Source organism: Cydia strobilella, chromosome 22 (genome assembly GCF_947568885.1).
Source record: "Cydia strobilella chromosome 22, ilCydStro3.1, whole genome shotgun sequence".
In the NCBI taxonomy this organism is placed as follows: Eukaryota; Metazoa; Arthropoda; class Insecta; order Lepidoptera; family Tortricidae; genus Cydia; species Cydia strobilella.
Genome location: NC_086062.1, coordinates 10,013,985 through 10,039,240, shown reverse-complemented (window position 1 = coordinate 10,039,240; position 25,256 = coordinate 10,013,985). Strand labels below are relative to the sequence as shown.

The 25,256-nt window shown below is 34.9% G+C and overlaps 1 protein-coding gene across 1 annotated transcript; it reads right to left on the bottom strand.

Moving 5' to 3' along the window:
* Positions 1-481: 481 nt before the first annotated feature.
* On the bottom strand, positions 482-24,330 carry LOC134751410 (facilitated trehalose transporter Tret1-2 homolog). Its single transcript, XM_063686812.1, has 4 exons — positions 24,223-24,330; positions 4,918-5,261; positions 2,982-3,117; positions 482-1,812 (listed from the first exon to the last, which is right to left on the bottom strand). Exons 2-4 carry the CDS (start codon positions 5,251-5,253, stop codon positions 590-592), a joined length of 1,695 nt encoding a protein of 564 aa, XP_063542882.1. The 5' UTR covers positions 5,254-5,261; positions 24,223-24,330; the 3' UTR covers positions 482-589.
* Between the last annotated feature and the right edge of the window lie 926 nt (positions 24,331-25,256).

Below are 25,256 nucleotides of genomic sequence, written 5' to 3'. Positions count from 1 at the left end.
TGTTCACTGACAGTTCGTAAACCTTATTACAAAAGGCATAAGGTCCACTGTTTGGACAGTCGCCATCAGATATATCGGAGCGTCCAAGGTGGTCACAATATCTGAACACGCACTCTAACGCCTTGACAATAGAGGCGTGTTCAGATATTTGTGAGCGCCTCGGCCGCTCCGATATATCTGATGGCGACTGTACTTAAGTAGTTAGTACACGAAACACACACGATACAGTTTACTGTATGTGTGAACTCAAAGACCCAGAACAAGAAAAAAAAATAACGACATTCTTTGTAGAAGAATTATAAAATCTCAAAAATTGCTCCTGAGTCTCCTGACAATCTAGCGTTCTGCCCTATGATTTATTTACTATGTATTGCTTGGCAACTGCGTAAAAATCATTCTTCGAATTATCATATAAAGCGGGGTTTTTTTTTAATTATGTTTATTTAGTGCAGGTATAAGTAGGCGAAAAATAAACACACAATTAAAAATTTAATTTTAATATTGACTACTTAAGTATCACAGATAAACACTGTCGCTTTTAGCGTAAAAGTATTATAAAGAGTCTTATCTTCTATTACAATTACTTAGTTCATATTTTGTGAACCCCCTTCTTGCCATACTTGAACTCTTCTTCAATTTCTTGTAAGCTCTTCCCTTTTGTTTCTGGGAGAATAAAGTAGAGAACTCCAGTGCCAACTAATGCTACGACACCATAGCTAAGGAAGGTAATCACTTCTCCTAAATGCTGCATCATACCTGGAGCGGTCTTTACCACCGCAAAGAAAGCGGTAAAGGTCGTTGCTGAGCTAATACCGGAGCCCAAACCTCGAACTTTAGTAGGGAACACCTCCCCACACATAATCCATGGTAAAGGCACCAGACCAATAGAGATCGCACAGATATATATCATGAGACAGGACAAAGGTATCCAAGACATTTTGATCTGCGTACCTTCAGTCGCAAATAAGTACATAGAGAGCCCGATCATTGACAAAGCGGTGAGTATACCGCTGATGAAACATAAGGGTCGTCTGCCGAAGCGGCGGCAAGCCACGCAGGCGAACACAGACATGATTACTCTAACTATATCTATCACAAGCATAGCCACGTAGTGATCCATGCCGGAACCAACTGCCTTCTCCATTATATCTATAGAATAAAACGCAACAGCGTTCACTCCTGACAGTTGACATACTATGAAAAAAAATACCATTATAAACAAGGGTTTTAACAGCTCCGGACTTTTAAGCGCTTTTAGCTTCTCCTTCCAATCTAGAGCAGGCTCTGAATCAGCCGCTTTTTGCTTATCTAAAATTCCTCTAAGCTCAGCATTGGCTTCTTCACTATGACCTCTAAGCCAACCATATGCCTTCACACCTTCTTCTATTCTTCCCTTTGATATCAGCCATGTAGGACTCTCAGGGATTAAAGTTAGAAGTAGAACTGACAGGATAGGGAAGAGGCAGCAGATGTTAGCTGTCCATTGCCAAGTCAGAAAAGTTCCTAAGACATGTGCCGCTATGAGTCCTACAGCTATAGCTAGGGAGACACCAGCTAGAAAAAAGCCTCTGTATTTAGGTTCTGTGGTTTCCCCAATGTAAACAGGGCTGAGTGGGCCGCAGAGTCCGACGCAGATGCCAGTGAGGAATCTTCCAGCTAGCAGGAGAGGGAGGTTGCTGGCCGCGGCAATGAGAATCCAGCCTAGGAGGAGAGGGGCGCAGATGATGTACTGTGAGGTGCGACGACCAAATTTCTCCATCATCCAACCAGATATCAGACAGCCAGGCGCCATTGGGAGCGCAGCCATTGCAGCTAAAAGAGAAAAAAAATGTTTTTAACATACTACTTACACATAAACACTAAAACTTACACATAAACACTAAAAGGTAGATTCTAATGAGGCTTGCCTTATACTACTACTACTGAATTTGCAGTTTGAAAGCAGTCGTATTTGCTTTCAAACAAAACAAAGATTTATATTTCTTACACTTGCGGCGAATAGATTCTAACTGCGTGTACGAGTATGATAGACATTTTATGTCAAATAGTCTGTCAGCAAACACAGCAACAATGCAAAATACAAATATAGCTATTTAAAAGTATGGGTACTTTTAGATGTTAATTTACATAATCACTATAATTGAACTTTATTTCAGGTCACTTCAGGTTGAAGGACTAAAAAGTTCAATGAAATCGTTAACATTAAATTATAGATATGTTTCCTTTTTTGCCTCACTAAGTGTTAAAATAAGTTTCTAGACTAAACAGAAGCAAATCTCACAGCAAAGTGGATTTTTCAGACGTATTTAATAGCAAGGGCCTTGGCATTTCAATGTCAATGACGCGAACTGAAGACTTGAAAAGGCTGATGCACTAAAAGGACATCTAGGTCTTGTATTAATTTGTAAGGGTTTGCGGCCTGCCTTCTAGGCAAATGGTATTTATGATTTCTTATTTATATTTTATACAGCTGCAAAACAGTTAAAAGACTAGATTTAGGTACTAAAAAGAACTTGATTCGATCTCATTCAACTGACTTGTTAAATGAAGACTAAATTATTACTATCTAGGACACACACTTTGTACATCCAAGTGATAAGATCGTGTCAGTCATCTTTACACTAAGCAATGAATAATGACTTCCTGGTAATAGGCACTTTGATAATTATGAAAGCCGATGTCGTTTATAAAAATCTTGTCATTTCTCTAAATAAGCGGCACAGCGCCATCTGTCAAATTCAAAACACGAATTTGCCTAAGAATTTACACAAGATTTTTTTATTTATTTTTAAGTAGGCATATTACAATGAGCTTATGAACGTTAAATAAAGCTAAGTACACCGGTTATAACCCTACACGCCTACACCTATGCACGAGACAGAAATCCCTCCTAAATTGGAGGAGGGTATCCCAATGTGGGACCCGGCAAGAAAGTCGGCGGGATACCTAATACAATCATTGAATCTTTGCTTTATACTGACCTATCCAAGACTGTGTGGTAGGATCCCAAGGGATGGCGCCATTCTCTGCTTTGAGCTGGGGCAGCAAGATGGCGGAATACCCTGACGTCAGACCGGAGATGAACGTGATGAGGATCGAGGCTGACGCTGCTATCGTCTGGAACAAAACAAAAAAGTTTAGTTTTCTTAGGGGTCTGTACCTCAAATGAATAATTTTTGATACAAGCTTTAATCGCTGACTATACTTTTTTGCAACAGGCAAGTAATACTCATCGAGATAATTCTAAGAAACCCAAACTCAAAGGTTGCGTTATTTTATCAGGGAGTTCCTATGGCCAGCTCCTGTGTGCATCGTCAGATCAGCTCGATGGTACCATTTACATTGTCACCCAACTTACGTTTCAGCGTTTCAGCTAAATCGAATAATGGGAAGTGGGTCTAATTTAGGTAAAATATTGCAAGTTAAATTTCTATTTTTACTTTACTAAGTTAAATTTCTATTTCAAGCTTCTGCTTGTAAAACTGAACCCTTAGGATCACTTGCATGTCGGTATGTTCGTCCGTCAGTCACAAACAATTTATTCTCAAACTACTGGAGCGATCGAGTTAAATGCACGAGTAAGCTGGTGACCAAGAGATGGATGTAAATAAAAAATAGTAGATTGTGTCACAAGGGAGCAAAATGACATATTTACGGCGAGGGCGTACAATTGAATCCTAAACGAAGCGAAGGATTCTATAATAGAATCCTGAGCGTAGCGAGGGATTCTAACATAGAATCCTGAGCGTAGTGAGGGATTCAAGTGTTAACGCCCAAGGTGAAAATAATTTTGCTACTATGTGACACATACTGCTTTTCACATCACCTATGAGGAAATTACATACATATATTAGGTTTCAAAACATTATTATTTTAAGCAAAGATCGATACGGACAAAGTGCCATACTTCTGGCACTTTGTCCGTATCGATATTTTCAGACGTGACTGTACTGACAAATTAAAAGTACCTACAGCTCATAATTATGTACCTAATATCTTTTCAAAGACAGCAGCAAACACCTAAAATGATACAATGAAAATCAAGTGCATTATTTTTGTAGATTTTTCTGGTAACAAATTAGCTCTTAAGCACCCTTTTGAACCAAATCTTCGGAAGAACACTATGAAGACTAATATCACTTATATTTATTATTATAGTTATTGATTTAAACTAAGTATTTACAAATTTATACACAATACAGAACCGCATAATTATGCTTTGTGAAATATTTGTACAAAACTTTTTACATATAAACTTTTTAAATTGCATAGACAAGTATGGTTGCGTTTAAGGAGACCTAAAATGTCAAAATAAAAATTAAATTATTTAAATAATGTTTTTTACGTTTCTTTGTAAATATTACGCTAATTAATTAATTTACTCAATTAAAATATGCTATTAATTAATTAAAAATACGCTAATTACATTTATTGTTTACAATTACAACAAAATATTATCTAAGTTATAAAATTGTATGCACGTAATCGATTATAAAGAAATTGTAATCGATTATATGCATACTAATTTCATATGTCTTTGTGTCAATATTTCATACTGGCAACAAAATGTCCTTGAACAGAAAAGTGCTACTTTGATCCCTCCTAGCAGGGAAGAAAAGTTCCCTTTTCGAATAGGTGATGTAAAAAAAAAATTTTCAAACTATGTGATATTGACAAATGTCATAACAATGATAGGTTTTAGATAGGTTTCGAGTTTTTCACTCAACAGATAGTGCTATTTAAATATTGTCACAGATTTGAAATTAGTTTTTTTTTTCTAATAGTGACAAAGGGTCTGCCATTTAGGTGAATGGCAGAGGAAGCGATGTGTTGGCCATGCATTTCGTCCAAAAGGTGTTACAAAATCTTCGCCCATCCATACTTTTCCGCATTCGTCATATATAAAGGATTATTCACCTGTTTCCATACTGGTGAAAACCGCACAACAGTCTTGGAGTCTTCCAGGAGAGTTTCTTCTTTTGAGTTTACATTCTTATTACTATCTAACGCTAGACCCGTGGCCGAATCATGCTTTAAATTCTGGTAATAATTTGACAGTTTTCCAACCATGTCTGCGTCGGGCACTTTGTCAGTTTCGTGTGTTTCTTTTTCCTTGTCAGGGTTATCTTCTTTAATAACTTTATCTTTATCGGATTTCTCTGCTTCTTTGTCTTCTGTGTCTGCGTCTTTGTCTGTAGTGTCTTCTTTTGTTGTTTCTTGATCTTCTGTGATGTCTTCCCTCTTTGGCGCCATCGCTTATTCTGTAAAAGAAAATATAATTTTACGATTGAAAACGAAGGAACTTATTCTGAGTAGTTAACATTAAGTTCATCTTGCAACGAATATTTTTATTTTATTTTATGTATCATCGTACTGTTACAGTCTTAAAATAACTCATATAAGTACCTACGTATTCTTAGTTCAGAAGTCCGTTAATTAATCAAACCAAATTGTTTTCTTATCTAAAGCATGTTAAAACTTGGAATTTACTATACTAGATAGTAAATATGCATATGCAATATGCAGTATTAAATTATGATATCTAAAGTATAATTTAATTAACTTATCGTAATGGTATGAGTGCACACGTTTTTGTTAAACGTAAACAAATATTACCAATTGTTTGATTGTAAACATTAATTGTTTTGTTGAAATGTTTATTTTCAATCACGTCATACAAAAAACAATTTATTGCACTTTCATCTTATGAGAAAACTAAAACAAATATTTTGTTTAAATGGCGTGGATTTTCAAAGTTCGATTTTTAGTTATCACAGTCGTGTTATTACTAAACCGGTCACAAAAATACTTAACACTGTTTTTTTAGGGTTCCGTACCTCAAGGGTAAAAACGGGACCCTATTACTAAGACCCCGCTGCAAACAACCTTATAGGTCCGGAACCATTCGTGGGGCTCTCACAGGGAACCATCACAACGGCTATCAAAGACCTTACTAAGACCAAACACCAGGAAGAATGGGACAGTCTGACGGGTCTAAAGCACTCAAAGCTCTTTATACAAGGGGTAGACTCTGATTGGAGCAAAAAGCTTTGGAAACTTAGCAAACGGCAACTCCAAATAATAACGGGGGTGTTTACTGGCCATTACGGGGTCAAGGGAATCCTGGCCAAGATGGGGCACGCTGACAACACCGATTGTCGTATGTGTGGCGAAGAACAAGACAAAGAATGAAGGACTTTGGAACAGGCTACCTGGTACCAAAGGAATTCAAAAAGCTACCCATAAGGTCCATCATCCGGCATATGGAGATGGTGGGGAAGGCTCTTGAGTAGCGGACGGATCTTTCCTAGGGGGTAACTGCACAAAAGATCCCTATGGGTCGAAGTGTATCCGTAAGGGCTCCCGAAACTATAAGATAAGATAAGATAATATAAGATAAGATAAGATAAGATAAGACCCCGCTGTCTGTCTGTCCGTCTGTCAACAGGCTGTATCTCATGAACCATCAAATTTTAACTTATAGCTGGTGCTTTGAATACTATTCAACTTCTATTTCGCGTAACTCGTAGTCATATGCCTGGACCAATTTATTTTATAAAATTATTACTTCTAAACTATTGACATTAAATCGGTGCATGTATCATTCAAATTCTGTTTTAAAGGTATTTGTCACGTCCTCGGTTATTTTTATTACACTTCAAAAATCCACCCGAAAACAGTCAATTGAAGAAGTCCTTTCATGATTAATCATGATGTATATTATACAGAATAATCTTCTATAATAAGCGAAACGTAAATAAAAAATACTATTTTAAGTACTGTAATAATACAGATTTAAATGCTAACAGTTTTATTTGTTAGGTAGGTTCATAATCATTTGCAATCATCTTAAGTAGAGATTGTCTGGCATATCTTATCTTTTTTAAATGAATTTATTGTCTAAGTGTGTCAATTTAGACCTGTACCAATAACTTCTGAGGTTATAAGAATATTAATGTTGCTTATTTTTTATATATAGTTACCAGACCATATACTAAACCTAAAAATAATATTTTGTGTCATCCTAGGTATTTGCTTAGATAGAAATTTAGGTATTTCTTTTTTCAATCAGCATTCTGTAAAAAAAATATTCGAGACGAAATTCTTTGTTTCCCTGTAAAGGCAAAGTGGCTTCCGACGTACACACGCATTTTGTGTCATTTTCATCCACGGGTATAATGGCATTTAATAAATACCTAATATTGATCCTAAAACGCCTAAAAAAATATTAGAGTCGGTAAGTGAAGTGTTGTACTTTACAGAACATTGTTATATGTTATTCAAACAAATCTGTGTCAAATTCATCCACCGCTTTTATTTAAAAAAAAAATTTTTCTAATTAACACCCTGTATCTGCCACAAAAAAAAATTCATATTATTAAGTTTACGTCTACAATATTATAATACCACATTGAGACATCATTCATAATTTGGGTCATTTTGATCCACGGTTTTTTTACTATCTGGCAAAATAAAACTCAATTGAGCAAGAAGGGCGTGCGCGGGGAAGGGTACCTACGCGGGTGGGGTGCTTATTATACTTGCCGCAATATCAGCTGGCGACTGAGATCTTAATACTATCTCCTTTACCCTTGTTAAGACCAACCAAGAGATGGCATTATGAGCTGTCTCGCCACTTAGTTTTGCGATACAGTGTATTTATTTCATTCGGAGGCATAATTACATTGTCTTATCAATCTTACCGTAGTAGGTATATAAATATAATTAAAAATAAACTGTAGGCTGCACTCCTCATACTGACCAACATTTGTGACGTTCCTAATCAAAAGGTACCACTTTCTCTGACAGGTTATTTGTATAGATATAATCAAATTTCGTCTTTATGGTAAACGACAAAGTGGTACCTACCTTTTGATTGAGAATGTCACAACAGCGACTTAAAAATTACTTTTGTTTCGATTTTTAGTAGTCTTTTTAAGTTTATTTTAAGACGTAATTTATTGTGATTTTTGTTATGTTTAAGCGTGGCAAGCAACATTAATTACATTGATGATGATGTTCATTAAATACAATATTTTTTCATACTATACTGAACTGTCACCCTATACATGAGAATGAACAGCGCCCTCTTGACAATGATCATATATTACTGGTCAGGCTTTAATATGTGTCATAATTTAGTAAAGTCCCCTTTGTGGATTCTAAGTTTCCGAGTTACAGCAGTTTAGTGAAAGCGTTTTTTTTTTAAATATAAATTAAGGGTTGAATAAAGAGGAAAGAAAATTTGATTATTTTTGCGCTACGACACACGGTTTAGGAGATACAGCCCTATAAAGTTTTTTTTATTGTTTTTTTCTTTTTTTCCTTTTGACATTGTGTTTTTTGTATATTACTTTGGAGTTTCATAAAGGGGAACGAAAATTTAATTATTTTTGCGCTACGACGCATGGTTTAGGAGATCAAGCCCTATAAAAAAAAACTCTTTTTTTTTTGCGTTTTTTTTTGTATAAATTAATGGTTACATAAAGGGGACCGAAAAGTTGATTATTTTTGCGCTACGACGCACGGTTTAGGAGATACAGCCCTATATAGATTTTTTCTTTTTCTTTTTTACGTTTCTAAATCTTAATTAAGGGCTTCTTAAGGGGAACGAAAATTTGATTATTTTTCGCTACCATGCATGTTTAGGAGATACATCCCTAAAGTTTTTTTTGTTGTTTTTTTTTCTTTTTTTTGTCATTGCGTTTTTTGTTATTACTTTGGGGTTTCATAAAAGGGAACGAAAATTTTATTATTTTTGCGCTACGACGCACGGTTTAGGAGATACAGCCCTAAAATGATTTTTTTCTCTTTCTTTTTTGCGTTTTTAAATCTTAATTAGGGGCTTCTTAAAGGGGAACGGATATTGATTATTTTTGCGCTACGATGCACGGTTTAGGAGATACAGCCCTATAAAGTTTTTTTGTTATTATTTTTTTCTCTTTTTCTTTTTTTCTTTTTTTCTTTTTTACATTGTGTTTTTTGTATATTACTTTGGGGTTTCATAAAGGGGAACGAAAATTTTATTATTTTTGCGGTACCACGCACGGTTTAGGAGATACAGCTCTATAAAGCTTTTTTTCCTGGTTTTTTTTTTGTTTTTTTTTTAGTATTAATTACGGGTTTCTTAAAGGGGTTTTTTAAATTATTTTGCGCTACGACGCATGGTTTAAGAGATACAGCCCTATAATGTTTTTTTTTTAATTTTGCATTTTTTTTTTTAATATAAATTATGGGTTGCATAAAGGGGAAAGAAAATTTTATTATTTTTGCGCTACGACGCATGGTTTAGGAATTACAGCCCTATAAAGATTTTTTTTTTAAATTTTGCGGTGTTTTTTTAAATATAAATTATGGGTTGCATAAAGGGTAACGAAAATTTTATTGTTTTTGCGGTACCACGCACGGTTTAGGAGATACAGCTCTATAAAGTTTTTTTTCCTGTTTTTTTTGTTTTTTTTTTTTAAGTATTAATTACGGGTTTCTTAAAGGGGTTTTTTTTTAATTATTTTTGCGCTACGACGCATGGTTTAAGAGATACAGCCCTATAATGATTTTTTTTTAAATTTTGCGTTTTTTTTTAAATATAAATTATGGGTTGCATAAAGGGGAACGAAAATTTTATTATTTTTGCGCCACCACGCACGGTTTAGGAGATATTATATCTATATATATAGCTATAATAGCTCTATAAAGTTTTTTTTCCTGGTTTTTTTTTAAGTTTTAATTAAGGGTTTCTTAAAGGGGAACGAAAATTTGATTATTTTTGTGCTACGATGCACGGTTTAGGAGATGCAGCCCTATAAAGATTTTTTTTGTTTTTTTTTTTTCATTGTGTTTTTTGTATATTATTTTGGGGTTCCGTAAAGGGGAACGAAAATTTTGTTCTTTTTGCGCTACCACGCACGGTTTAGGAGATATAGCTCTATAAAGATTTTTTCCTGTTTTTTTTTGTTTTTTTTTTTAAGTATTAATTAAGGGTTCCTTAAAGGGGAACGAAAAATTGATTATTTTTGCGCTACGATGCACGATTTAGGATATGCAGCCCTATAAAGATTTTTTTTGTTTTTTTTTTCATTGTGTTTTTTGTATATTAGTTTGGGGTTCCACAAAGGGGAACGAAATTTTGATTATTTTTGCGCTACGACGGTTTAGGAGATACAGCCCTATAAAGTTTTTTTGTTTTTTTTTTTCATTGTGTTTTTTGTATATTACTTTGGGGTTCCGTAAAGGGGAACGAAAATTTTATTATTTTTGCGCTACGACGCACGGTTTAGGAGATACAGCCCTAAAATGATTTTTTTTCCACTTTTTCTTTTTTGCGTTTTTCAATCTTAATTAGGGGTTTCTTAAAGGGATTTTTTAAATTATTTTTGCGCTACGATGCACGGTGTGGGAGATACAGCCCTATAAAGTTTTTTTGTTATTTTTTTTCTTTTTTTTTCATTGTGTTTTTAGTATATTACTTTGGGGCTTCATAAAGGGGAACGAAACTTTTATTATTTTTGCGCCACCACGCACGGTTTAGGAGATATTATATCTATATATATAGCTATAATAGCTCTATAAAGTTTTTTTCCTGGTTCTTTTAAAAGTTTTAGTTAAGGGTTTCTTAAGGGGAACGAAAATTTGAATATTTTTGTGCTACGATGCACGGTTTAGGAGATGCAGCCCTATAAAGATTTTTTCCTCTTTTTTTTCTTTTTTGCGTTTTTAAATCTTAATTAGGGGCTTCTTAAAGGGGAGCGAAAATCTGATTATTTTTGCGCTACGATGCACGATATAGGAGATACAGCTAATACAGCCCTATAAAGATTTTGTTTCTTTTTTTTTCATTGTATTTTTCATGTATTACTTTTGGGTTACATAAAGGGGAACGAAAATTTTATTATTTTTGCGCTACGACGCATGGTTTAGGAGATACAGTCCTATATATTTTTTTACAATGCATGTGCTCGAAAAGTGCGTTTCCTACGGAGCCATATCGTGCGGAAAGTACTGCTTTTCCGCACTAGTGCTTTTTGTTTTCAATTTTTTTTTACAGTACATATGGTGCTACTTTCTCGCACTAGTGCGGAAAAGAGCACTTACCGTGCATATGTCGAAAGTTTAAAGGGCCATATGTACTGTAAAACGTACGATACACGTGCGAATAGGTAATTTGCAACTCGTGTCGATTTAAAACACTCCTTTTAATAATTAAACTTATTTGCCATGACATGTTTTTTTATTTACTCGCACAATGCATAGTAAAACATTGTATGATACACGTGCGTAAAGATGATTTCCGCACTTGTTGCATAAATAGCAATTTTTTTTATCAAAGAATGAAAGAAAGTCACGGTATTAATAACCAAATTTTACTTTAGTGGTACCTTTTCCCTATCACTGTCACAAATGTATGTGGCGTTCACGTAAACGCGATATTTTTAAGATTTCCCTGCGCAATGTTGCCAGCTCGCTCGCAAATCAAACATGTACTTACAGTTCTTTTGCATAATGGTGACATTGTACAATATCTATGAGTTTTAAATAGGTAAAAGATAATTCGACGCATTCTTTGCTTGCTTGTTGCTTGTTGTTGTGTTGTTTGCGTAACTTCTTTGAATAAGTTGCGTTAATTTGGCGCACAGGCGAAGTAAACATGCGTTGCGTACGGCAAGGTCACGCCGCGGCCCCACCCTGCACGGCCTCCGTTGCCCATTCAGACCGCCCGCTAGCTTCGTTTGAACGCAAATAATATTTTTGTAATATTTGTTTATGCAGTGGATGCAAGTGACACAAATTCATACATCTTATTTATCCCGCATTTCAAATTAATAAGATGTAAACTCTAATATCTTTAATATTCTTTTGTAACGGTGACAGCCTGTTACAACAAAATCATCAAATATCTTATGAAGCTATGCCTTAATAAGACACAAAATCATTTAATGGACCTATTTAAACGATTAAATTCGACCTAAGTAATTTTTTTTAACTCTAATTTTTTTTTGTGTCATTTAGAATATTATGACATAGTATCAGATTGCAGTGGACGTAATTGACACAAACTATGTTTTCACACTAAAAACACTATCCTAAATGCAACACAGTTACATGTTTTCTCTCGAATATTTTTTTCTCCAAGATAATTCAAAATAAAAAATAATTACCACAAAATAACAAATTACTAGAAAAGCAAATTATATATATGACACAAAACAAAATGTAAGATTTACATCTTAACAAAGTATTCATAAGCGAAAACAGAATTGACTTTAATATTTTTATAACCTAGGGGTCAAAATATAGCCAGCGGTACAGGTCTAATTGCTCTACTTTGGTCTAAAGGGGACCACTGACTATCAGTCCGCCGGACGATATCGGCCTGTCAGTTGTTCGGAACTGTCAACTGCTAACTGACAGGCCGATATCGTCCGGCGGACTAATAGTCAGTGGGCCCCTTAATTTATCTGTTAAGTTTCGAGATTACTTAAAATAATCCGTTATAGGCCTATGGGTATATGTCAATGACAAACATCAAATGTCAAACAATAAACGTAAAGGAAGCAAAGCAATGCGACAGAAGGAGATGAATGTTTGCAACATTGTGTTGTTTGTTGAGGTACAGTGGCGCTCTCGATTTTCTACAATTTCTTATCGGTATGTAGTTCCCCTAGTTTTTTGGGAAAATCAATTCTTAATCAAATCGGGCTAGTTTTACAGTACAATTTGGCTACAAGATTATGAGATTAGCGTAATGTTCTGGAAGTTTCCGTCAACGTATTAATTGATGTTAAACTAAACGTTAGTGTTATTATAAGCACGCACCTATTGTTCTACTGTTTGCATTTTCTTACTGAACTTGGCACTTATTAATTTCCGCACGTCTAGTATTTAAAGGTAGTTGTTTAGTTTTAATACCAACTATTCGGAACGCATCCTTAAATTGTTTCGTTATGCCACTTTTGTCATCTCGTTCATTCTCACCTTTTATCTTATATATATATATATATCTCGTTTGGGGCATGCGCATAACACAAACAAAAGGAACAGAATTTTGAATTTGATGGAAGAAAAAAAAAGAAAGAAAATGTCAGAGCTCCGTGCGGTCGGATTTTAAATGTGATTCGGTGAATTTTATTATTAAAATACTTTAAAGAAGATCATTGGATGTGAAGATAGTAAAAGTGAAGTTACACTTAAAGTGGAGTTTAACTGGAGCCACGAAGACCTGCACAAGCGCCACGGGGGTGAGTGCAGGGATATATTTATATATACGTATTTTTTTGTTTTATCATTGCATCGAGAAACGGGTGCAAATTCTTCCGAGGCGCGAACTAGAACCAGCGCAACAAAAAACAGTCAAAATCCAGGTCAACCGGGTGACTGGAAGGCTTAGCATCCAGTAGTAAAATCACAGTTTTTACACAGGAATGTTCTCTTTTGTGTATTGTTACGCATTTGATAACAATGAATGTTTATGTGCAGCTTTGTGTATATTATGACGTCGACGTGTCATGGCGACGTCATTTTGTCTAGATTTTATTCCGTCATTAATCAATTTTAATGGATTGTTGACTAAGGAAACAAGCATGTAGGTTATTCTTTTTTTAAGTCCGTTGTGGACTTAATAGGGAATATTAAGTAAAACTCTGCGTAGAGGGCGTCACTAGCACAATCACGGGGCCTACCGCGAAACACGAATATCTAAAGTTCGGTTTCTGCCTCTCTATCACTCTTGCATTTTCGATCGATAGAGAGGCCGATACAGAAATTTGGTTTTTTGCGTTTCGCGGTAAACCAACTGTAAACAAACTGCCTCGATGCATCAATGCCATAGTGAAACTTGTGTGTGTAAAGGGTTCGAAACGTCGGGATGTATTATAAATTCAATATACGCGATATAATCCGTTTTAAAAGTTTTATTTCATGATGAAACAAATAAAAATATTCCTTTATATATACTTTAATCATGCATAAGTAGAGTTTAACATCACTTTTGACACTAACAGATCAGTATTATATCGGTGTGTGCCAATTTTATTTGATATTTTGGTCGCCGTTATTATCTCGGAGAAGTTGCAGATAAAATACATGATAACTACAAAATAACGCATGATACTCGTAACTATTGAATATTATCATAGAATTTTATTTGTATCAGCTAGAATACCTACTACTTATAACAATCGTATCAACCTTTACCTATCTGAAGTGAAGACGAGCCAAAGCGAAGCAAAAGGCCCAAGGGTACAACCTACCTTTTCAAATACAAATACAAAAAAAATTTTTCGTTACCAGGCATAGATGAAATGAAATATAGGATAAACCAATTGGTCTCAAAGCGCTTCGTTGTTTTTTTGAACTCTTGGGTTTGGATTATACCAGATAAACAAAATTCTCGGCATATTTAGTTTCAATTGCATAGCTCTTATACCTACCTTAGATATTATTGATATCCCGATTTCGTTACTGACTCACTCACTGATGATCATCAAAATTTTTAAAGTACTTGCTGAAGTCCTAGATAGCTGAATTTTGGTATGTAAGCTAGTATTAGTACACAAGTAACAAAAAAATCTAATGGAACTTTTACACCCAAACCCCTTATACTAGGGGATGGAAGTAAAAAAAAATAAAAAATACGTGAAATAAAAGCTTGGTAAATACTTTCAACGAAGACTATTGGGAATATAATCGGTCCAGCTGTTTTTGAGTAAATGCTAAAAAAATATCTTCTTAGTAAAAAGACGTACAAACCGCTGGGAACTTACGCTTGTAATGTACATGATAGGTAATTACTAAATAGCCTCCGTTTGGCCTGTTCTGACAGAATGGTAACTACGAAACCCTACACTGAGCATGGCCCGACATGCTCTTGGCCGATTTTTTTGTATATAAATTTGTAGCATAACTGTGTCCCTTCTCGTATTACAAATGTAACAGCTATTGGAATTTGATATTTAGTGCGCGAGAATATGACAGTTTTGAATGATTTACAGTTAGTTTCACTAGACTTATTTTATTTTTTATTGTGTTTGTAATCTGTCTTATGTACAATAAAGTGTTTACATACATACATACTTATATTGACCGGTAATCCCGGTATATAGACCGTGATTACCTTTTGTATTGTCTGTGAGATCCCGATATTTCGTCGCAGTTACATGCATCTCGCAGGTCTAAATATATCCCGGTCAATATAAGTCCGCGAGAATATGGTTAACAATTTGCGATTTTTCAATAAGTAGTTTTATAGATAGTTCTTCGTGGCGAGGCAGAAATAGCTTTCATTCATTATCATTATTCATTTCATATTGCTAAAAATAATGTAGGTATTGTTATTGTTAAATTGTTCCACGCAAAATATTGATATCATTGTAATGACGCCATCGGAATGATATACTTAATACACGCATATTACATCACTTCGTAAACTGGAGTCCGGTTAAAACAATTAACTTGCAAATACATAATTGGCATGTTAACAATGCTACACAATTATACCACAATATCCACGTTTATAAAAAAAAACCGGCCAAGTGCAAGTCGGACTCGCGCACCGAGGGTTCCGTACTTTTTAGTATTTGTTGTTATAGCGGCCACAGAAGTACATCATCTGTGAAAATTTCAACTGACAGACAGACAGACGGACAGCGGAGCCTTAGTAATAGGGTCCCGTTTTTACCCTTTGGGTACGGAACCCCAAAAAAGAATAGAATAGCCTTACACAAATCGATCTATAGTCAGAGTAACGTAAAACCAACCAATCCACTGACTTGAGGTCCTACCGCGAAAAATGAAAATCGAAAATTCGTTACTTGCCTCTCTATTGCTCTTGCATATGGGCGAATCAACTTTTACGAGGCCAATTTGAAAGAGGTTTCAAAAAAGTTTTTTAAAATATTTTTTTGTCAAAATACTGATAATTAATACCATTGGCGTACGGATAATTGATTAAATTAACTTATTTTAATATCAGCAACGAGATCAGAATGCTATTATGTGAGTTTTAATCACATTTTGTTCTTCATACAGTTGGAAATTCTCTTGCGTTACGTCATCTAGATTTAATCATAACATAGGAATAAAAATCTGAAAGCCCATTGAAATCGATATAGATATTTTCCACAGTTAAGAAGCTCATTATATGAGAGGTTTTTTTAAAGAAAAACCACATTATTACGGTAATAACTGGACTTTGCAAATCCCCTGCGTTACTATAGTATTTTAAGAAGTCGTATTTTTCGAATATTACTTCTTTCGTTAGGACTTGGCTTAAAAATTGTATATCTATAGCAGGGGAAAGTTAATAAGATTATAACTCACCGAATCATATTCATCAAAAACGATCCTGGTAATCAAAAAAATAAAAATATTGTGGAATTATTTGGGGACATCCAGTAACGCAAGAGAAAAATAATGAGTAACGCAAGAGAATAGGCCATACATTCTCTGGTGTTACTGACCCTTTTTGATACACTTATTAAATGAAACAAACTTCTTATTAATCAGTAAATATTTGTCGTCTGTTTTTATGCGTCGGTATACACGTTAGATTGCTATTCGCCTCGTCATTCATTCATAAATTAACATAACAATACACCACCTAATTAACATGAGATCAACTAAGTTGAATAATCTACGCTTGAGATCAGTGTTAAACTAAATACAAGATCATCACAAACACTTAAATATTAACTTTAACGTTTGAATCAACTTCAGTTATATAAAGAAAAAACAGTTAACATAAAAAATCAACAAATTAAGATTAACCTACTAAGGCTTCAAAAAATGAGTAAAGTCATTTCTCTAAAACGTTAATCGAAGTCTCGAAGTCAACTAAAGTTCTTCTCGAATGTTTCTGAAAGCTTTCATAATTTTTCCATCCTTCTGAAATTTCTCTTCTTTTCTAGTCCATTCAGTCCATTTTATCATTCCATTTATTTTATCGAGGTTGTATATACTCTTTTTATTCTTACACTCGTTGCAGAGGCCATACATGCAGTCTTTCGAATCGAAATCACATACAGCTTCTATTAGTAAACTGAGGTCGTCAGTTCCTGTAATACCTTTTTTCCTCAAAGCTTTAGCTTTGTATTCAAAATTTGCATGAAGCTTGCACAAGCGAATTTCCCTTGCATCAATCGAAGGAGTCACAACAAAGAACGGCTTATTCCGTGTAAAATAATAATAAGAGCATTTAATCTCAGGGTTCTCTTTTAGAAAAACCTTGTGAACACTTTTCATTGTATCTAGCATATATCTTTTAGGAACTTTAATACCTTTCTTGGTTAGTACTTCCTTTTTTCCAGCTGAAGCTCGGGTAATGTCGTCTCTTAGAAAAAAATATTTTATCTTTTTCTTTAGGAGCGTTTCTCGGTCAAAGCGAGACTTGTTCATTTCAATTTTAGTTTGTGCCAAAAGTGTCCATGAAAAAATTTATCTTCATACGTGAATTTTGAATTGCTTGTGCCGCAAAAATAGTTTTTATTGTATTTCTTTCTTTTTTCGATTTTGTTTTTATAAATGTTTCCTTTATGGCATTCGCCAACATTTGGTACTTTAAGTCATCTTTGGTCTGTTTAGATTTAGGTTTATTTTTTTCTCTTAAATTTTCATTTTTGTTAGCTAATATCCTATTCTCTCTGCAAACTTTAGCTCTCTCTTCTTGTTCTTTTTCGCCCTCGTTGTTTTGGCGATACGATTGGCTGGTTAATCTCCAAATCTACAAAGACTGATGACAAAGGCTGGATGTGCTTCGCTACTGGTTTTGTAAAAGCAACAGGATTAGCTGGTCGGGAAGATATAATCGGCGGCGAAGATGTCGCTGGCGGACGTGAAACTGATGAAAGTATTGCCGGAATTGGTGTGACTGGCGGAGGTGTCGCCGATGAAAGTGTCAGTGAAGAAGGCGTTGCCGACAAAGTTCTCTGAGGTGGAAGAGTGAGTGGAGATGTAGTTGGTGAAGGCGTCGCTGATTGAAGTGGAGCAGCCCGCAGAGACGTCACTTGAGGAAGCATTGCAATTTGGGGTTGGGGTGATGGTGGTAAATATGCTACTGGTTGCAGTGTACGTAGTGGGCTTAATCTTAAAGGAGACGTCGCTAGTGGAAGTGTGCATAACGAAGCCGTCACTGGCGGAGGTGTTGTTGGCGGAGGAGTAGGCGATTGAGGCTCATTATGTATCTACCTATATATTCAGATTGAGGTGAGCTTGGTGGTGTATTTCGTAACACTCTTTCTACGATCCGTTTTTTTCTCGCCTGTTCTCTTTTCCGTAAACGCCAAATCGTGTTAGCGTTGTACTTTTCTTTAGGGGTTAAGTCTTTCACTAATCTTTTAGTTTTATTGTACCGTTCTCTTTGTTTCTTTTTAGCTTCTTCATAGCATTCTGGTTTGTTTTTCAATCGTTCTCGATACCGTTTTTGTTTTTCTGCGGCGCTTAGAGGCATTGTTTTTTTAGGTGTGCACAATTAAATACTGAAATAAATAAAACAATGTCGCTAATGCAACGTAAATAATAACTTTATACTAATAATCTAGCCATAAAATCATTTAATTTGTGACGAATTTTTATGAGACATTTATAAGCAATATTACTCTTATTACTCCACGTTAAATGTATTTACTAATAATAAATATTTAAAAGATAGGTCAAATAAGTTCGATGGCGAGTTAAATAGGATAAGTCGTACTTTCTCCAGCGTTACCGGTAACGAAGGGGAAAATTTTAACTACAAAGTAAATTATCACGTTAGTTATTAATACAATTACATTTGCATATATATCGCGTTAATATTAGACACCAAACACACAACATTTCAATAGTTTTCAAACATAAGGATAAAAACTTACCGAAACACGTAACGTAACTTAGGGGAGCAGCAATTAAGTCACGCACACCCGACGGCTGCTCGTCGCTGACTGGCGTCTCCCCGCCAGGGATTTCACCTCGACAACGCGGGTTCTCAGAAACGTAGGCATATTTCGCCGGCGCATGAGCCACGACCAACGCCATCTCTTTAAAATTTTTTGCAACCTTCTATAGTAACTCGGGAGAATTGAAATTGGACGCTAGCTTAGGGACAACAATTTGAAAAATTCTCGAAAATTTTATAAAACTTAAATCATGTTGGCATGGGATGGATTAAATGTACTATTTTATTCTGATTCTTTTAATGATATTATAAAAATAGGTCACCTTATGTTTAAACTTAGAAATTACTATTGTGTGACTATAGCTATCGTTGGGGACACACAATTTTTGTATGGGAGTAAATTTTCTTCTGCTGCGTTACCATATAAATTTGCTAAAATTCTGATCAAATTGCTAATCTTTAATATTTTGATTAAATATTTATAGTTCTAAAAATGTCATTACCCTAAAAAGGCGCAATAAAAATATTAGGTTTTTGAAAAAAGGTTTTTTTTTTATCGGGGACAAGGAAATTGGCCTCGTAAAAGTTGATTCGCCCATATTCCAGTGATAGAGAGGCGGATAAACCCCGACACAACCGAGTAAAATTTTCTTTAGTCTTGAATAAATGCGGTAAAATTACCTAAAATATTGGATTTTTGTATATTTTACTCACACTCGAAGTGAAAACCAGAGTGTATCTCAGGCATAAATGTCCATTTTTATCCTCGACTATATTGGTCCTCGCTGCGCTCGAACCATTTAAATCAAATGATATATAAGGGGCCCACTGACTATCAGTCCGCCGGACGATATCGGCCTGTCAGTTAGAACAAAAATTTGACAGTTCCGAACAACTGACAGGCCGGTATCGTCCGGCCGACTGATAGTCAGTGGGCCCCTTAACTACGATATTCAAATAATAGTCACACTACTTAAACGAAGATATTCGAGTTCATTTTGGTTGGGAGCTTTTGGACTATAATAAGCGTACCATGGCTATGTTTGCTCCCTACTTAGATATGCCATCATCCTATGGGGAAACTCGTGCCATGCAAATCGAGCGCTGATAGCTCAAAAGCAATGCATCAGAGCAATTTGCGATGTTGATATTATGACATCTTGCACCATTGTACAAAGATCTTGAGCTAATGACCTTGTATGTACATATACGAAATATGTATGTTTGTTGAAATAAACCCAGAGCTTTTCAAGACGTTTCAAGATGTATGTAATGTTAATACAAGGTACCCTGATAGGTTAGCAATACCCTGCAAACGAACAGCTTTGTATAGTAGAAACACTTTTTGTATGAGCAAAAATCTATAATAAACTGGATAATGACATCAAACAGTTGCCTTTGAAAATGTTTAAAGTAAAACTAAAAGCATGGCTCGTACAAAAAGCCTTCTATTCCGTTGAGGAATACATGACATCTTTTGAGTGAGGTAGGTGCATGATAATTATAATATAGGCCTTGACTATGATTGTTTAAACTTAGCTTTAGTTGTAAGTTTAGTTTTTGCATGCCAGATACTGGTGAAATATGTGTTAATATGTATAATATTGTCTGACCACCTTTTGTACCATATTTCATGCAAAATAAAATTATTTGAATTTGTAATAATATTTGGGTAGTTTTAGTTAGTTAGTAAGTTTTAAGTTAGTAAGTTTTAAATATTGCTATTTTTAATAGTTTTGAATTTAAGCGAAACCATTTAAGCGAAGTTCTACCGTTCAACTGGTCCTTATATAATACGTATAGTAAGGATCAATTCATAACTGTCAAATACCAATAGGGGATATTACTGCAATGTTCTTTCGCCAGAGTGCAGCACTAGTGCACATAGTAAACCATAGAGTAAGTTACAACAGTTTTTGAACAAGTGATGAATCAAGGCGGTTTGTTTACAGATGGCTTACCGGCCAAATAAGAAAATCGAAATTTCGAAAATCCGCCTCTCAATCGATCGAATATGCAAGTGATAAGAGCCAGAAACCGAACTTTAGATTTTCACGTTTCGAGGATTTTGTTGATTGTGCTAGTGACGCCCTCTACGCAGAGTTTTGCTTAATATTCTCTATTCTTACGTTTCGCTGACTATAGTCACACAGTAAGTTAAGTAATGCAGTAAGTGAGTACTAAAGGACGATATACATAACGACGTTATCAAGAAAACACAAATAACGGCCATAAAATAACTACAGATTCTAAAAAAATATAGTGTGCAACACACAAAATAACACCGGGATTCGAATCACCAGCTTCGTCTATTTGCTAAATAAACACTACTAGACCAAATTTGATGTGATTTGAGTAATGTGCTATAGGTATGTTTCGTCAAATTCGATCGTTTTAAAAATCCCTGTATCAATATAATAAATGTCTATATTTAATTTTAATAATTATGACATTTCGACTAAACATACGTTTATGTTTATATAGTATTTCATAATATTATTACATGTAATAATCGTCAGTGAGAGCCTGAGAGGTGAAAGTCATTCTCCCTCTTACTCGGTAACATGATCAATCTCATGTCAAAGTAAATTCGCATGATAAAAAAACCGGTCCAGTGCGAGTCGGACTCGCGCACGAAGGGTTCCGCACCATTACGGAAAAAACAGCAAAAAAATCACGTTTGTTGTATGGGAGCCCCATTTAAATATTTATATCATTCTGTTTTTAGTATTTGTTGTTATAGCGGCAACAGAAATACATCATTTGTGAAAATTTCAACTGTCTAGCTATCACGGTTCATGAGATACAGCCTGTTGACAGACAGACAGACGGACAGACGGACGGACAGACGGACAGCGGAGTCTTAGTAATAGGGTCCCGTTTTTACTCTTTGGGTACGGAACCCTAAAAACACGACTAAGACAAGTTTTTTTTATTTTAGATGGGCTGATTTTGTAGTCGATTTCTTTTGTCAGATTTCGATAAAAGGCCGTGCCAGGATAAGCTAAGTGAATCTGCCCCCAGCGAGTTTTAGCTTGTAATATTTTTTATGATGTGGCTTTCTATTAGTAACAAGTATACAAAATTTCAGCCCCACAAACTTTATCTTTGAAATAAATACTCCGATATTTAAGTATTTCGATTGTCTTAGCAATATAAGTTAGTTAGTTAACCCCAGGGCTGGCGCGTACCTCTTTCAACGTATTTCCCTTGCAATACAGAGAGGTAACGCCGCCAGTGTCATGGGGTCCATGCCGCAGTCCGACTTGTTAGAAGGGGTATTTTCTTTGTAATTGCGTTCGTTTTTTGTAGGTAAGTATATTTTATAGCTTGTGTGTTTTATTTTATTTCTAGGTTTAACTTTACCTGTTAAATTGTGTTTTTTATTAAATTACACTCATTCATAAAAAAAAGTAACTATTTGAAGTGTTTTGCTCAAGATGTTACAGTTAGTTAATACACGATTAAATAAAATTCGCTGTAAATAATATTGAAAATGCAGCAAATACCTACCTAAGAATCTTGTCCTACATAAGACATAAGTCAGTGTAATTATTTCTAATATCACGATTTCTCATTGATAATTGTTGTTGTATAACCTTATTATGCATTAATTATAATATCATAAATGTAAAAACATGTTATACGTGTCATTCTTCCTGCTAGATTTCATTGACTTGTTTGTTTATCTGAGCGAAGCGAGGTTTTAGGGTCAATTGACACTTTCATGTTTGTATGTACTAAATAATTACTTAGGTAATCTCGAGTATACATAATAAATAAATAAATAATATAGGACATTATAACACATACTCACTAAACTTCACAGTACCTATTTAAGCTTAAGAAGGCTTGTGCTGTGTGTACTCAGACAACGATATATGTTCAAAACATCCATGACTCAGGGACAAATTTGTCCTCATCACACAAATAAATGCCCTTACCGGGATTAGAACCCAGGACCATCGTCTTCATGTGGTCTTCATATACAGGGTCACTAACCGACAATGCCAGACCGGTCGTCGGTAAGTAGGTATTGTTGATTTAGTTTTTATTTAATTATACCGGGTGTGGCCTGATACGGGCAAAAGCTGTAGGCTTTACTCCTTATATTAACCAACATTTGTTCAGCAACTTTTTAAAATAACTTGTGTTTAGATTACTCTTTAAAGTTAAGATTAAGGCGTGACAAGCTGACAAGCAAAGTCAATCACAATGATAATGGCGTACATTGAAGATAATATTTATTTTGTATGAAAAATAGGAAGTCTAAAAACTTCATAATTTTTTAAAGTTATTGAACAAAAGTGTCACCGTTTGAGGAGTATCAGCTATGTTTTAATTATTTTCGTATTACAGGCCCCGGTATAACTTTGAAACGTAGGTATAACAGATAAGTACCTATACTTAGTTTTTTATAAGTACCTAGTAATGTTTGGAGATTATGGAGTAGGGAATAACATTTTTTTTTGCTTGTCTGTCTGCTAAGGAGTAGTATAAAATAATACGTTGAACGTTGACCAGTAATCTAAAAAGTTAATTTGGATATAATTATTTTGGTATAACTGTCACAAAAAATAACCTTACCTACTAAATTATCAATTTGTATAATTTTAATTCTACTTAAAATAAGAAAATACTTTAAAAGTGCAAAATAAAAATACGCTATGTCGCCAATGCTTCGCGCTTTCAACGGGGCAATTAGTCTGGATTTGCTATTTTAATTGAGCTATGGAGGTAATTTGCGGATTCCGATACTACTACGCTTTTGCCTATTTATTTCTGATACCTGGACTAGTAGTCTATGTTTGACAGAAGAGGTCTACGTTTTTTGGACGCGCTGTCTATTTAGGGCGAGATCTATGATAACGATTAAATATACCTAGTTTAAAAATCTACAGTTTAAATTACATTGGGAAAAGTTACTAGTAGGAATAGGTATTATTATCTGTATGTTAAAAAAAATGAGTTTATTATTCTTAAAAGATGCTGTTAGACCGGGCCGTGACCGGGACGGAGCTTCCGGCGCTCCGTTTTCTATGGAAAGCATCACGTGATCACCTGTCATGTCATAGAAAAATAAGCGCCGGAAGCTCCGGCCCGAACACGGCCCGGTCTAACGTGAGTCTTCCTTAATGTAACGTTGAAAATAATATTTTTAAAAGCATTTTGTACCATTTGCTCAAACTTTTTTACCTTTAGTTTAAATGTATGTGTGATTTGCAAAAATGTAACAAAGCTTAAAAATTTTAAACAAAGTACAAAATAATTTAATTCTGGTGAAGCGTGTTGACCGCCCTTTGCCGCCTTTCTCCACTATTTACATAAAAAGGCACAGATTAAAATAATAAGCTAACCTTTTTGTTATTCGTTTACACAAACACTGTGAACACTATTTGATCAACACTTGTCTGTGACAGTGACAGCTGCACGGGCGCGAGCGGCGGCGATCAAGCGGGAACTGCATGATCTATCTATCGTTGATAGCAATAATATAGTGAGATGCGTACGTCGTACGCACGTCTGGTTTTGTTAAGTGTAATCGTTGAGTAATGAAAAATGTCTGTCTGTGTAAATAAAACTTAGTCCAAATTTAAACATCTGTAATCTAAATACAATATATGCCTTTGTTTCTCATTTTATCTGTTAAAAAAATTAAATATTGATTTTAAACTGTTTGTATAGTACTGGTTTAAACTAGCTGTCAGACCATTCAATTACAATCAGGAATAATGAGAATGGGTCACCTGTTTGGAATTTTTTGACCGAGCTTTAGCGAAGGTCTCCGTTTCAGCTTGGCAAAAATTCGTTCGTATGTCACAGGACAGGTATGGTACAGGAGTACCTTTTAAATACTTTATAATAGTGTTAACGTTGCTGGATTCGTCAATCTATGCATCCGAACTCCGAAGTTAAAACGGCCGTTTTTGTTTTGAGTTCATAGATCGACGAATCTAGCAACATAAAACTTACTTAAATACAAAATACAGCACGTGGCCGCTACGCCCTTTTTAAATATCTGTCGTTAAATTTGGATAATCACAAATATCACAATTACATTACAACCATTGCATGTACTACCAACCTTAAAGTTTGTAGTCTATGATTGTTCATTATTTTAGTATGTGGGTATTTTTGCACTTTGTAATTTTTCCTCGGTCACCCGTTGACCACGAACGCTGTAAAGGGTTCGAAACGTCGGGATGTATTATAAATTCAATATACGCGATATAATCCGTTTTCATAGTTTTATTTCATGAGTAACTATCGCGGTAACCGAAGACAATATTAATCACAATTATTTAGCAGTGGCGCTAGGAGCACGTTGATAGGCTCTATAACTCATTAATATTAAGTTATATATATGGACATATTATAAGAAATGGCAGTT

Coding starts and splice junctions, on each gene's coding strand:
- LOC134751410 (XM_063686812.1), bottom strand. CDS start 5,253: ATGGCGCCAAAGAGGGAAGACATCACAGAAGATCAAGAAACAACAAAA. Junction 3,118..4,917: donor TTTCACCAGTATGGAAACAG/GTGAATAATCCT, acceptor GTTTTGTTCCAG/ACGATAGCAGCGTCAGCCTC. Junction 1,813..2,981: donor TACCACACAGTCTTGGATAG/GTCAGTATAAAG, acceptor TTTCTCTTTTAG/CTGCAATGGCTGCGCTCCCA.